Source organism: Hippichthys cyanospilos, chromosome 13, assembly GCF_059441005.1.
Source record: "Hippichthys cyanospilos isolate Australia breed blue-spotted pipefish chromosome 13, RoL_Hcya_1.0, whole genome shotgun sequence".
NCBI classification, from domain to species: Eukaryota; Metazoa; Chordata; class Actinopteri; order Syngnathiformes; family Syngnathidae; genus Hippichthys; species Hippichthys cyanospilos.
Window position 1 is genome coordinate 15507427 of NC_142381.1, and position 14698 is coordinate 15522124.

At 38.2% G+C, this 14698-nt stretch overlaps 1 protein-coding gene and 1 long non-coding RNA gene across 8 annotated transcripts in view; one reads left to right on the top strand and one right to left on the bottom strand.

Moving 5' to 3' along the window:
- The window catches only part of LOC148414001 (uncharacterized), a 163837-nt gene that overhangs the window by 80823 nt on the left and 68316 nt on the right, over positions 1-14698 (top strand). The gene's annotated exons all lie outside the window — the stretch shown is intronic.
- The window catches only part of LOC148414004 (glutamate receptor 3-like), a 117110-nt gene that overhangs the window by 14829 nt on the left and 87583 nt on the right, over positions 1-14698 (bottom strand). For all 4 annotated transcript variants that reach the window (XR_015867576.1, XR_015867577.1, XM_088431101.1 and 1 more), the window contains exons 10-12: positions 10534-10740; positions 8044-8417; positions 6700-6898 (exon numbers count right to left, since the gene is read on the bottom strand). Coding sequence is in view for 2 of the 4 variants with exons in the window: in XM_088431101.1 (XP_088287227.1) it covers positions 6700-6898; positions 8044-8417; positions 10534-10740 (780 nt within the window). In the remaining 2 variants the exon portion in view is untranslated. The remainder of the gene's footprint in view (positions 1-6699; positions 6899-8043; positions 8418-10533; positions 10741-14698) is intronic.

Below are 14698 nucleotides of genomic sequence, written 5' to 3' on the forward strand. Positions count from 1 at the left end.
TCTAGACTGATGAGTTTTAGGGAATTAAAACAAAACAAAAAAAAAAACATGAAAATATTGGCGTTAGGTATTTGCAAGTTCCCTCGTCCAGATTTCTCCTTTGTCGTTACTTTTATTGGCCAGCTTTGTGTTGTTACTCTACTTCCTAATCCAATATACAAATACTTAGCGTTATGCAGTAGAAAATACATAATCTGATAAAAGACCCGGACGAAAAATAAAAAATAAAAAAAGCAATCCTGATGATAATGGTTCTTTTGACCCGGGTTAAAATGTCATTAGCCCTTGCGTGGAAAAAATTGGCTCTGTAAATCACAGGTAATGAAGTTCAATATAACATAAAGCGGAACGATTTAGCATGCACACTGAGCTTTGTCGCCGTGTGCCATCCAGACCAGACTCATCAGCGTTCCGAAAAGCAACAACATATTCATCTCTAATGCATCTCTATTAATAAACAAATGCATTAACCTTGACCCGAGGAGAGCGCTTTAGCGTCTGAATGCAATATACAATTTGTTTGTGGGCATTTGTCATAGAGCGTCAAGCCAAGGGTGAGCATGAGACCAGACAGCAGCATAACGCAAATGAAAGAAGCCCGCGTGATGAATGTTCCCCCGCAAAGATGAAAATGCTTCAAGTCGGGACTTTGGCTAGTGTGGCTTAATGCAAATATGATGGATGGCAGGATGGATGTGATGTTTTTGCTGACAATCTGGTTCCATGCGCCTCCAATTTACATGTGTCAAAAAGCATGGGAAGGGCGCCGGTTTAGCGGTCCGTTTCCCCAAAGACCCCCAAAAGTCATCCGACGCCGCTTCAAATGAAGGGAAAAGAATGGATTTGCCCATTGATTAGTGACGACAGAGTGTGCTGTCTCACTGCTTTATGAAGTCGATTCATCAATATCAAAGCGGGGAAAGCGGCGCTACCAAAATCTAAATAGGCTGATTGCACGGCAACTCAAGTCTCAAAGGGGAATCAAACCGTACAAGGAGAATACCCAATGATCTTGTCCAAATTCCACATTTACACTCTGTAATGTATGCTCCACACTTATATTCCATAATTGTGTATTCCCATGCTGAAAAATACTGCGCAATTTAACAGTGGTTGCAAGCCGATATCATATCACACATATCATATCACATATACCTCATATTATATACATCGTTCACATATCTAATCTACCACATAGATCTCATGCACATAATCTCATATCATCTACACTATGACATACCTCATGTCTTATATATCATATATCATCTCAACATATATAATGGATCATCTCATATCAAATCAACCACATATCTCATATTTCTTCATATGATATGCCATATTATATATCATACATCTCTTGTTATTATTGCTCATCTGCATATTTACGATATAACATGCCATATCTCATCATAACGTCTTATGTCTCTTACCATTTATATCACATTATAGATAATTTTCTATCAGATCTTTCGCCTTTCATATCTTATACATCATATGTCATAGCAAATATCATATACGCCATATCATGTCATGTGTCATAACATCTCATCTCATTTCATATGAATTGCATTTCATCTCAGTTCTCATATAGTATCTCATGTCATCTCATACCATATATGCCATAGTATCATATCATATTTATATAATGTCATTTTTCATCACATAATTTTTCATATCTCATATCTATCGTATTTCATCATATGTTATATCAAATATCATATATCCCACATCATGTAACCTCATAACATATCTCACATCATTTGATATATATTACATTTTATCTCATTTTTCATATCACATCAGTTTTCATATCTCATATCTATCATATTTCATCATATGTCATATCAAATATCAAATGTGCCATATAATATGTCATATCTCATAACACCTCATCTCATTTAATATATATTTTGATTATATTATATTTTGATAATATTTACATTTGATCTCATTTGTCATATCTCATCATGTCATCTCTTATCATATATTCCATGTCATCTATCATATTTCATCACGTATCATATCTCTGTCATATGTCATATCAGAGCTCATATTATACACCATATCTTAGCTCATTGTATCAGCATATTGTATCATGCAATAGTACATCATATCTTATCTTGAAACAGCAAAATACTTTGATAAGGAAGTCACTGGGACATATTTAGAAGTGTTGCCTTTTTTTTTTTAAGTGCATCAAATTATGCAAGTTTATTTTGGTTTTCTCCTGCTGCAGAACACCCCCCGCCAAAAAAAAAAACATGTTTTGACCCAAAGCAGATACGAGCCGGCACGTCTTCGCTATTGTTTTCTTATTCATCCTATTCACGAATGCATTATTTAGCCAACTTGGGGACACAAGTAACAAGCCGCAAACGGCATTCCGTTTTAGGATGATGTGGTAACCTAATTGCTGCCAAAAAAATGCCTCTCTGTGTGCAGCGGGAGTAATTTTGGAGTAAACAGTGATTCATGACAGTGTTGTAAGACATTATAAGAGGGGAAAACTTTCTCCATTAAAACACAATACTGTCTACATTTGTATCTACTCTGCTAGGCAGAATTCATATGTCGCCACCATTGGAAACAATCTCTAATTAAAATTGTAATAACTGTGAATTAAGATCGAAGTCTTTGATATGAAGAAATACTCATGGCATTTTTTGGTTAAAAATCATTCATTAAAACAATGTTCCGTAATATTGGTCCTTCAAAGTAGGCGCCGTTAGTAGTTTTGCACATCTTGGTATTTTCTAACTCAGCTTAATGCTGTGAATGATGCTTCATGATTTGGAATGCCTTTTTAGTTCACAGCTGTTCATTTTCAAGATTTATTAGCTTGATTTTCTGGACTTTTTAATGTGTTTGAGATCATTGGAATTTGAAGGTGTTTCAGAATGTTGGATTGATAGTGGACGTGTTTTCACCTCACACATGCATTTCCTTATCGTGTAGAAGAATTATGATTGTCTGCGAAATACAATTATGTGAAGGCACTCCAGGTGGCACAAGATTTTAACAGGGTTTCTATGGGTATTTTTAATGCCGCGAAATGAACAGTACATTTTTTCTTTTAAAATTAACAGGGCACTTATTTGAACAGGAAGCAACTTATTGCAAAGATATGTTATAACGGTCAATGCCTTTATATTGTAACCATAATTTTCAGACTATAAGGTGCGCTTAAAATACTTTACCTTTGACAAAAATTGACAGTGTATCAGATACACCTTATGTATTGATGTCAAACTGAGGTGGAATAAAGTTTGACTAATATGCACTACATGTTTTTTGGTTGTTTTTTTACTTCTGCCTTATATCTCGTTTTGTCCTACATATGGAAAATTCCCCCAAATATACCTGCATATTGAGACTGCGCATTATAACCTGATGCACCTTGTAGGCCGAAAAATACGGTAATACGTTTTATACGGTTGAACATTATCATTTGAGATACAATTTTATTCCAGACGAGCCAGAAAGAAAACAGATGGTGATATAAAATCCAACATCTGGATTGGAGGAAAAGAATAGGTACACCTAAACATACGTCGACAAAGGTAGTGCAATTATTTTTTTCCTTGCGCCTTATATCCCGCTATGATTGGAAATTTCCCCAAATTTACATTTTCATTGAGACTGCGGTTTATAATCCGGTGGATTTATAAACTAATACTACGATATGTTTTACAGTATATGGATGAACATTATCATTAGTGATGCAATTTTCCGGAAGACGAGTCAGAAATACAATAGATGATGATATACAATCCATCTTCTGGAGTGGCTGAAAATGCACTTAAACATACCACTGCAAATGTAGTGCCATTTTTTTTTTCTTGTGCCTTACAGTGAGCCATATATATGGAAATGTTCCAAAATATACCGGTTCATTGTGAATGCACCTTATATTCCGGTGCACCTTCTAAGTAGAAAAAAGAAATATGGTGAGTTTTATATGGCTGGACATGATCATTACTACTGATGCGATTTTTCAGCAGACAAGCAAGAAATAAAATAGATGATCTTACATAATCCGTCCTCTGGAGTTGCAGAAAAGAATAAACAAGCATACCACTACAAATGTAGCAAATGTAGCTCCGTTTTTTTGTTTGTTTGTTTTGTTCCCCCATAAAATTGGCTTTGACATTATTAGGGGAACGTGGCTGAAAAAGGGAGTAAATCACTGAAAACTGCTTTAGACTCTGGATCGCAGGCCATTTGTGTGTGTGTGTGTGTTTGTATTACCTTTCTTTCCACGGCATTGCGATTTGCATCGACTGCACGTCCAGCTAACTAAGTTCACCCGTCAAAACCACCCCATCAAAATGTCTACACTTTCATTTTCTTGCAGTCATACCGACGATTTCACTCAATATTCACTCAACCGGCTACCTTTGTCTCAAGAAATAAAAGTTGAGACTCGGAGTGGCATATACTGGTGTCTTGCGTCGTCCGGGACTCCGTCTGACACTTCTTTGAAGTTTGTCCCTGAAGCGATGCTCTCTAAGGGCAAATCTTCGCCAGAGGCTACGCCTATCTCACCGTCATCTATCATTACTTTTGATAGCTCCCTCTTATATGCAAACAAGCTGTAATCTTTATAGAAGCCCCATCAGTCAATACTCTCCTGAAACACAACGTGACAAGGGCTCAGGGAGTTGTGTTACAAAGCGCCGACGCGATTGCAGAGCAGCCTGCGGATTCCTGGAATAAATTGTCTCCTCTTCATGCAACTCTGGCCAGAAGCAGGTCCGCCCCGCTTAGAAAATCCTACTCATTAAAGCTTGGGTTGGACCATGCAGAAGCTGGAATGTCTGCGTCACAATAGCTGAGACGTGAAATTGATTTTTATGCTTAGCAAAAGAAAGAAAAAAAGAAAACGCATTGGTGACTGCGCACAAGCTGTTGTTCCGTCTTCATCACACCTGCGCTAGAGTAAGATTCACGGCTTTCGCCGTTGAGACGGTAATGTAAAATTCGGCTTGGGGCTTATTCACGTCAGTCATTATCCTCTTTTCATGGTCACGCTGTTAAATGAGCTGCATGAAGGGTCTCTGATGGGCTCTTCCTAGTTTTTCACATAATTAAGCACCGGCTTCAATATATCATTCAAGCCGCTATTATGCCCCGGCTTCCATTTTTGAGGTGCGTTTTAAAATACAAATCAAGCAAGCAATGTGATACAAAGCTGGTTCAGGTGACTCAAGCAAATTTCTTGCTCCCATGTGGACAGGAAAAAAAAACAACAAATGGAATCCCATACTCTAAGACTCTAAGAATTTGCATAATTGTTTGTTTTCACTAAATGACACAAAATCAAACTTTTTTTTTTTTGGGGGGGGGGGGGGGGTAAACGGTAATTGGTAGAAATAGTTTCGCGATACGGGCAATAACGTTTGACACCCCCGTTTTAGACGCTCGAGGCGGCTGGACCAGATATTCCTGTCGGTTTTATTTACGGTAGTTGAAGGATTTGGGGAGATTGACTCGATCCCTTTGTGAATATAAACACAAGTTCTCTTCATCTTTTTGTTTGGGCATCTTACATACAACTGTGTGCGAGCTACCGCAACTTGTCAGAAAACGTTTCCGCGCGAGACAGGTGAAATCATCAAAAATTCAAGCGCGGGATCTCATAGACTTGGCATGGTACGATGAGTTTGAGACACTGTTTCCAGCTGGCTGATGCCGTATGGATCTCATTAATTCAGAGAGTATTTTTTCCCCCTCATGTCAAGCCTCTGCAGCTTTAATTAAAAGTCACTCAGAATAGCAGTTCACACATGTCATTTTCTGTTTGAACGCCGGGTTGTAAGTAGGACACCCATTCGGCGCGAGCTGGGAAAACCGTCACTCGGCGACCACTTCTCAGATGTTCCGAGAGCCTCGCTGTGTCAGGTTGGGAAACCTAATCTATAATTGGCATCCGTCATCTTTTAGATATAAAAATACAGCGTGTACCGGTGCGGCGTCTGGAATGAAAGCAGCCATCGGGAAGTGCCTCATTCACATCCCGTGCATGTTTTTTTTTTTTTTTTTTTTTGCCAAGCATGTTCTTTGTGAGAAACACCCTTTCCCGAATGTCCTTTTAGTGTTTTACACAAAAGTAAGTTGTCCTTTATGAGAGAAAAATGAATATTTTCTTTTGAGCAGTCAGAAGGCTGTTTCATTATGTCCTCCTTTCATTGCGCTCCATTCAAAAGATTTGAGAAATGATGTTGCCGTCAACAGGGGAAACATGAATGAACGTCGTTTCTGAAAAGAAACGCTGGCGAGAGCCATTTTGGAGTGACCGTGCCGTCTGCTTTTAGAGGCTAATGTAGATTCGGGTTTTTGCTCATTTACAATTTAATTGCCCTTCTGGTCCATTTAGCCGACGGACATATTGCTCCAGCCCATCCGAAGTCTTCTTCAGATGGCCCAAATTGACCTCTAGAACTCTTCTTCATCATGTCCAATTTGCCAGCCACGGCCAGCTAACTAATTATATTTCACGAGCTGACCCCTCTGAGTTTCAGGCTGATGCGGGCGCTTGATTAGCCTCCTCCTTTTATCACCTCAGTCTTGGATGTTGTTATCACACTTTGTGCTGACAGGCCCGATAGCTCAAGGTTGCACGCCGCAGCGGCGCCGCATAAATTTCGCATTCGTGTCAAAAGAGTTCCAGAAGCGCTTCGTATGTGAGGAAGCACTCACCCTGAAAAACTCTTTGGTGGAACCGGAGTCCAGAGTGCCGTACGCTATCTCCGTCTGCTTTGCCAGATCTTCGGCGCTCTCGATAGGAGAGACCATCCTCTCCACCGTCAAGAAGGCAGCCAGGTTGGCTGTGTACGACGAGATGATGATGAGGGTGAAGAACCACCACACGCCGCCCACAATCCGGCCTGAGAGAGACCTAATGGCGGAAAGTAAAAGAAAGAAATGAGTTTTATTGGAGAGGTGCAACAATTATCTCATTGAATCGCGACATTTTATGTATTGCAAATGTCAAGAAGATCAATCCCTGGTACATATATATATATATATATATATATATATATATATATATATATATATATATATATATATATATATATATAGTACATACTTAATTCATTAAAAATATCAGTCACATCCTTCACTACTTAGTTATATAAAGTAATTTAGTATTCAATTATCAGAAGGTATTATTTAGTATTAAATTATCAAAAGGTTAGAATATTAATACAAAATTAATGGGTCCTACAGTAGGAGATTACTTTATTATTTGATTATCTTAAGTCATTGATTGCTTTAGCACTTTATTCACTTAGTAGCAGGCATTTTTAGGACGTCCATTCGAAAAACTTTCATAAGATATGTAAGGAAGTCTGGACTCTTAAAAATAATGTAAAAATACGTTTTTGGGCTTGAATGAGTCTATAGACAAATCTATAATGAAATGGATCACTTAGTATTTATTATTTATTATATTATTATAATATTATTCTTTATAATCATTATAATTAGAATTATTATGTTCTATTTATAAAATTTCAGCCTCTTCAGTGCAAATATTTCCAGATTTCTTTTGTCCTCCATCACAATTAAGTGATTGTGTTGAATCTAAATAAAACATTTTGAACGTCTACTTTAACTTTGGAAAACAATGATTATTCATTAATATTAACGCATAGTTTGTATTATTCCTGATCAGAACAGAAAACAAATTATTAAAAAAAAATGTGAGAGCACTGCAGATTTGAAAAACAAATGGTTTTGAATGAATGGGTAAAATACCAACAATATTTATATATATATATATATATATATTTTTTATGTATTCATTTACTTTCAACCACTCAATTTTCAGTGGCATGATAACAATTCATAAAAGTTTTTACTGTTTATTATTTTTTTTTTAACTTTGGACAATAAAATACAATTTTTAAAAAAAAGGACAAATACTGTTTACGGATTAAATGAACTGCCATCTAAGGAAAATAACAAAAACCGAAGATGTCTGACATCAGTATACATTTCATTCCCCTATCAATGATATATTTTGCGCCACTGACCCACCTTGGGGAGATGTCACAGCCTTGCTGCATGAAGGCGCCCAATGAGAACCAGAGCGAGTTGAAGATCCCAAAGTCATTGGGAGGATCAGGGGGTGTCTGAGGGTCTTTGGTCTCATCTTGTTCCTCAAGGTTCCACTCGTAAGGACTGAACCGACTGACCAGGAACAGAACCACGCTCACCCCGATATAGGCAAAAACTATACACATCCAGATCTCATAGGCCAGAGGGTCCAGGAAGGAGAAAACGCCGGGCTTGGACTTTTGAGGCTTCTTTATCATAATGGAGATGCCCAAACTCATAAATGGCTTGGAAAAGTCTATCACTTCCTCTCGAACCAGAGTAATGGTTAGAGGCGCAACAGCTATATCTGCTCTCTGGAAACAGGAACACGCACAGCGATCGTTAGTTACGACATGTATCAAATGTCGTGTGTTATTGCTGCAGCTGAAAACGTAAAGCAGACAGGTGTCGCTCATTTAATATCGTTTAGCGAAGAGAAAAGGTATCTTTATGCAGGCTGCAAAACACGCACAAGAAAATGCATTTGCTACAGCCCAGGAAGGCAATGTAAAAAAAATAAAATAAAATACATGTATGTAAGTATGCTAGTCGACCTGAAATTGTGTCCTTTTTTTAAGTTAAAAAAAACAAAAACAGTTTCAACAAATGTTATCTTCATTCTTTACAGACTTTATACAGGTTACAGGTTAGTCTGAAACAGAAAAAAATAGTGCATCAAAGTGCCTGAAATAAAAATATGCCAATATGTCATTTAAACCAGAAACATTTTTCACCAACTGAATGATGCGATTGATATAAAACACCGTGCTGATTTTTTTTTTTTGAAATCACAATCATTTATGTGATTTAGAAAAAAAAATGTTGACAGTGATTTAAAAAGTTGTTTAACTTTTGCAATTAATAAACACATTTATACTTCACACGGCAAAGCAAAGCCTGTTTTCGCGTGGGGGAGGGACGGTCTCCTGACACTGATACTGATCACCACTAATACTGTTAAGGCTTGCTGCCAGTGGCTAATGCTAAATGCTAAGATGCGTGATGAGACCAAGCTAAGCGCAGCTCAATATTGGTAAAGTAACACACACAACTAATGTTGCCAATTTTTAAAGTAAAAATGGCCAATATGGTGACCCAAAGGCGGCAATAAATACAACCGTATATTTGCAATTAATTGAAATACGAGTTCTTTAATTAGCACTGGCAATGATTTTAACAGCAACAGCTTTAGTTGTTTGCTTTCAGTTACAAAGAAAAGTATTAAGTGGTTCGGATAAAAATGTCAAAATAAAGTCCTCATTCCTTTTTATGCCTCGCGATAATCCGTTTAGTTCTAATATTGTGGACCTGACGTTCGGTTTGGAAATTGACACAAGAATTGCTTGTGGCAGACTGAAAATGTTTACAAGGTCAACTGCAAAGGAGCACAAATAGACCCAATAAATACCATTGTTTTCTTTCCCCTGTCAACACACCTTTGTGAAGGGCTATAACCATTTAATCCTTGTGCAGGCGTAAGCAGCACTCAATCAATGGCCGGGGAAACAAAGCAATAGCAGCCTCAGGCCTAACCTTTGAAAGACAACTCAAATCTAATTAATTTAACGGTCAGAAGGTCACAATGTACACAACGATTAGTCTCGGCACACCCGCTGTAAAAATTATAGGCCGGTAAAGACTTGAGGTTGTTGCGAGAGATCTATTTTGTTCCCTCCGGCCGCATGAGTCGGGCGTTTTCCTATTTGCGAGATAATTCGGAGAACGATTGCGCATCAAAGCATGCAATCTAGCGAGGCTGATGGTCGGGAAATTGAACAGATGAGGTAGCGGAGCCCTTCCGCGTTTCGTCTACGGCCCCGGTCCAACTTTTACAACGGCGTTCGAGGAGAACCCCGGCTCTGTTAGACTTGAAACATGGCGTGACCCCCTACTAATGTGCGAGCCTCAACCTTTTATAGAGTACAACACATATGGATCTTGTTGTCTCTAACCGCGAGCCACTATTTAACTGTTGATTTTGTCAGCTGCGAATTTACAATGCGGCATATTCATCATACACATGAAACGGCGGACACAATTACACCGTCACTTCAAAGGCAGAGACAATCCATCGCTCATTGAAGTGATTACGCAGGGTTGGCCATATGCACTCATTGTTTTCACGTACTTACCTTGCTTTGGCCTGCAAGGAAAGCAGATTTCTAGGCTAAGCAAGACTGAATAAATTGCAGTGAACAGCACTGAGAAATGATTTCATTTTCTCCGTCTCAAGATGATCACCAACCCTCCCCGCGCTTGAGGCTACGGCGGACTAATTCCCACCGCGGACGGCGTTAAGGCTTTGTAGTGGGCAATGGCCCATGAGTTGTTGGTGATAAGCTTAAGGCAGAAAAATGAGATCTCCTCTCATGTTGAAGTTCCTTGCAAACTGTCATGTAATCAGTGAAAAACGAGGCTCCCAGTACTCACCCCATAGACCAGTTCACCCACCATCCCGGTCCATGTCTTGGTCTCGGGGTCTCGGGCTCCATACTTCCCATCCATTACTATAGACAGTTTGTACTTAATTCCAACATGTTTGGCAATCTCAGATGCTAAATCGACGCAGTAGCCTTCATATCTGTCATTCCCCTCCAGATGCATATAATTTTTCTTGTACATCACATAAGGAGCTTCCTGTTGGTTCAAACACACACCGGTTTACTCACCGCTTGGCGCGCATTCACTTCAATAACACAACCTTTTACGAGCATGCGCTTAACCTAGGGTACTACATACTAAGCTAGTTGCTACGTGTATCCACTCCCATGCTTTCATGCAGGAGGAGATGATGCATCGCGAATGCACATATATGCTCCGATAACAGCAGCGTTATGGGACACGCTGCTGTTACCAAGACGTGGAAGCCAGGAGACACCAAGCCCAATGCGCCCAACCCAATTTGAGCCCGAGGGTGCAACTCTGTAGAATCTTAAAGAGGGGTGAAGGAAGGAGAACGTATTGAAACCGTTTCCACCAACTGATACCATGGCAAAAGATCCCAAAATGTCTGAGCCGTTTTCATTTTTAGTTGCGGTGCAGAATATTGCAAATGAATCGGTGATTATGTTGGGTAATCAATCAATCATTTATTGACCTAAAATTCTCCAAATGCTCAACTTCAGATTGAAAATATTCTCTGCTTTCGTTATCGTTGTGTTGCATCAAAACAAAGCCTTTGCAAACCTCTGCTTTTTTGGGGGTAACAATGATCAACATTTTTGCTAGGGATGTACCAAATTGAAAGTGTTTGACCAAAACCAAAAATGAGAAATGCTTGGCCAAAACACAAGGGAAAAAAACAAAACTAAACTGAACTTTTGTCGTACATTGGCAACCAATCGACTCTGGTAAGGAATTGTAATATCGTGGAGCGTCCTGCACAAGTTATTAAAATATCAGACAATGAAGCCCTGTCCATTTTATTTTTACACAATTCACAGTTTTGAAGCATTAAACTGAATTATAATGATGCAAACGTATTGCATTTATCTTCTAATTATGAGGGTTTCCAGCACTATGGAGTCCAAACATGTAATTAAAAAAAAAGCTCAACGACATTTCGGGCTCATGTTTCCGGCACATCCAAGAAATTACAAAAATAAACAATTTTCACCATGGTCCCATTTTATTAGCCCGTAACCTTATAACAAAGGCATGCATACCAATCACTAGACTGGTAGACACAATCCAAATTCCTTGATTAGATACTGTCATAAGTGACTAGATGGGCCAATTATTGTAATTAAGTAAAATATCAAAGTAATTTTACTCAGCATGAAAAAAACAGAAAAAACATGCTGGCCTATGCTTTTTATTATCATGATGTATCAGGATAGCTGATGCCTCTCACATCATGTCTATATCCACTGTAGTTGAAACAAAATGCTGCTAGAGCTTCACGGGTGGAAAATAACAACATAAAAACATGAAAGTAGCACTTCAATTGCTTCTAAAAGGCCATAAAAAAAATCTAATAAAAAAAACACTTTACTCCATAACTTAATCTGCTGCCCATAATGTTTTTGTCACCAATAATCTGCACTAGTTAAATGAAGTTTTTAGCGCAAAAGTTGGGGTTTGAAACCTGATGCTAATTTTGACCTGCTGCGTTCTCTGAATTTTAGTCTTCCAGAAAAAAATATTGGTGGATACTTTGAAACTTAGCAGCAAAAAGGCAATGGGGCTGAGTAGAAATAGAAGAATTGAATAGAACATTTAGAAATATTTAAGGCTTTTTGTGTTTTGTTTTTTTCTTCATTTGAGGGTGTTTTTTTACTACATTTTCAAAAGACAAACTTTTTTTCTCCAAAGGGTGTCATCAAAATGTCAACTTTTTTTTTTCTGCATCGTACTCTTGTTAAAGTGGCCTTTCCAAACTCATTTTGTGATTTTCTTTTCCTTTTTTTGGTATCATTTGGTGGAAAACTGTTTTTGGGGTCAGTTTACACAACATCAGAATAGTTTTTTTGCTCCTTGTAAAGGATTTCTAAAAGATCATTTTTTTTCCACACAGCATTCATCTAAAAACATATCAAGTGATCAAATATATTATTAACAAGAAAAAGCACAATTTTTTGTATTTTTATTGCATATTTTGCCCTTTGCTTACTTGTTTACACAATTAAAAAAAACACTAAAATGTTTTGTTTCTTGGTTTCTTTTCCAAAATATTAAAGCATGCTAGCTATATAGCCGAAAATTCATTTAATGGTTAGCAAAATCAATTTGTAAAGAAATCCTTTCTAGCCTTGTCTGTCACCATTCTTTGAATCCCTTTTGTCAGCATTTGAATCAGCTCATTTTTTTTTTCCTGTTTTGTCTTACGACCAATGTTGCGTAAATGTGTGTTAGTCTGAATACCGAGGGAGTAGAGAAAGGCATAAAAGGGCTGGGGAGTCATTGGATAGGCAAGGTCAGCACAATGTTGGGTGAGGATGGGAAATGGGGATGGGTTTCACAAGTAAATGCTAGTGACAGGAGAGAGATCAGAGTGCCCAATCTTATTTCAACATATTCAAGCTCATTGCACTAGTGCGCACTAAAAGGCTGTTCCATTCCAAACAATAGAAAGAAAAGAAAGTCAATACAGCGGTACCTCTACTTACGAACGTCTTTTGTTACAAAAAGTCCAGGTTATGAAACGCCTCCTCTGAAAAATATTCTCTCAACTTATGAAGGGAAGGAACATTCAGGATATGAAATTGAACGTTTTTGGTGTTTATTAACATGAGACACCAGTGGTGCCGGCTGTCCACAAACGAGGGACACTATTTTTTTACACCAATGTTTTCTGTGCTCTTGCTTTTTACATCTTTGGATGCTTCATCCACAATGTCCACCGTTAACAGCGTACAACTACCAAATATAACATTTACATTTGCTATGGCTAACATTGTACATATTTACAAACATACCACACTATAAACAAACCGCTAAACACTTCCTTTTGAAACGCTAGTTAACTACCATGCTGTCGCGTTTGACATTAGCACCGTTAGCACATTCTTTGAACGTTAACGAGAAGGCTGAACAACATAACACACAGGAAATTCATGCCCTTCAATTACACTTGAGTTAACATATCCAGAAATATATATTCCGTAAACTTGTAAATGATGTTTTAATCACTGGAAATGTAAAATAAAAACATACAAATAAAACGACCTAAACTAAGTTCTCCGCACACCTCCAGTACACCAGCGCCATCTCAAGGCAAACAAATGAAGTGCATTCATATTATTGTTAATATTAATTTAAAGGCTTTCGAAGTGACCAAATGAGCCACTTACATGTAAAACGCACCTATACTTGTGACAAAAATTACAAAAGGATTTCTTGAAAGAATTGATTTCGTAAGTAGAGGTACCACTGTATCAAAGTAAATCAAAATAAAATAAGCTGTAGCTTTCCAGAAATCAAATCAAATAAGCAAAACCACCCCCTGTATGAAGGAATTAGAGCAGGAGCGTGCTAGGTTTTCATCTCCCTTTCCAAAATGCCGGTGCAGCTTATCTTTTCTCTTCCCGAGCACATCATCATTAACAAACAATAGGGCTGCTCAGGAGAGCGGGCATCGTCATTACAGCCGCACGCAATTAGAGTGCAAGTGGGAAAGCAATGGTTTGTTTGTTCAGTGCTGAACACATCCCCTCACCTCGGAATCCGTCAAGCCTTTCCCCCAGTTAACGCGCCTATCTTCCGACTGCATTTCTCATCTGGAGATTTCCTCCGACTGAGTCCAAACATGTGCTTGCTTATCATGGCTTTTGTATGCTAATAATTTCTTAGTATCAAGCTCCCGAATGGAAGTTCAACACAGAACAAACGGAAAGAGCAATAGAAGGAAAATCACAATAACAAGCCAAAATACCACAACTTGCTATTATTTAGCTTTTCTCAGCTTGGGGGGAAAAAAAAAAATAAAAAAAATACGACGTTATCATCCTCAAGTGATTCCTCCGGCCAGTCGATCCCAAAGTGTCATTGAACATTTACTTGATGAGGACAGACAGGTCTACTTACGTATGTAACTGATGGAGTCAACCGTTATTATTGATACCATTATTGTGATGTCACTGCTACGACAGGCCAC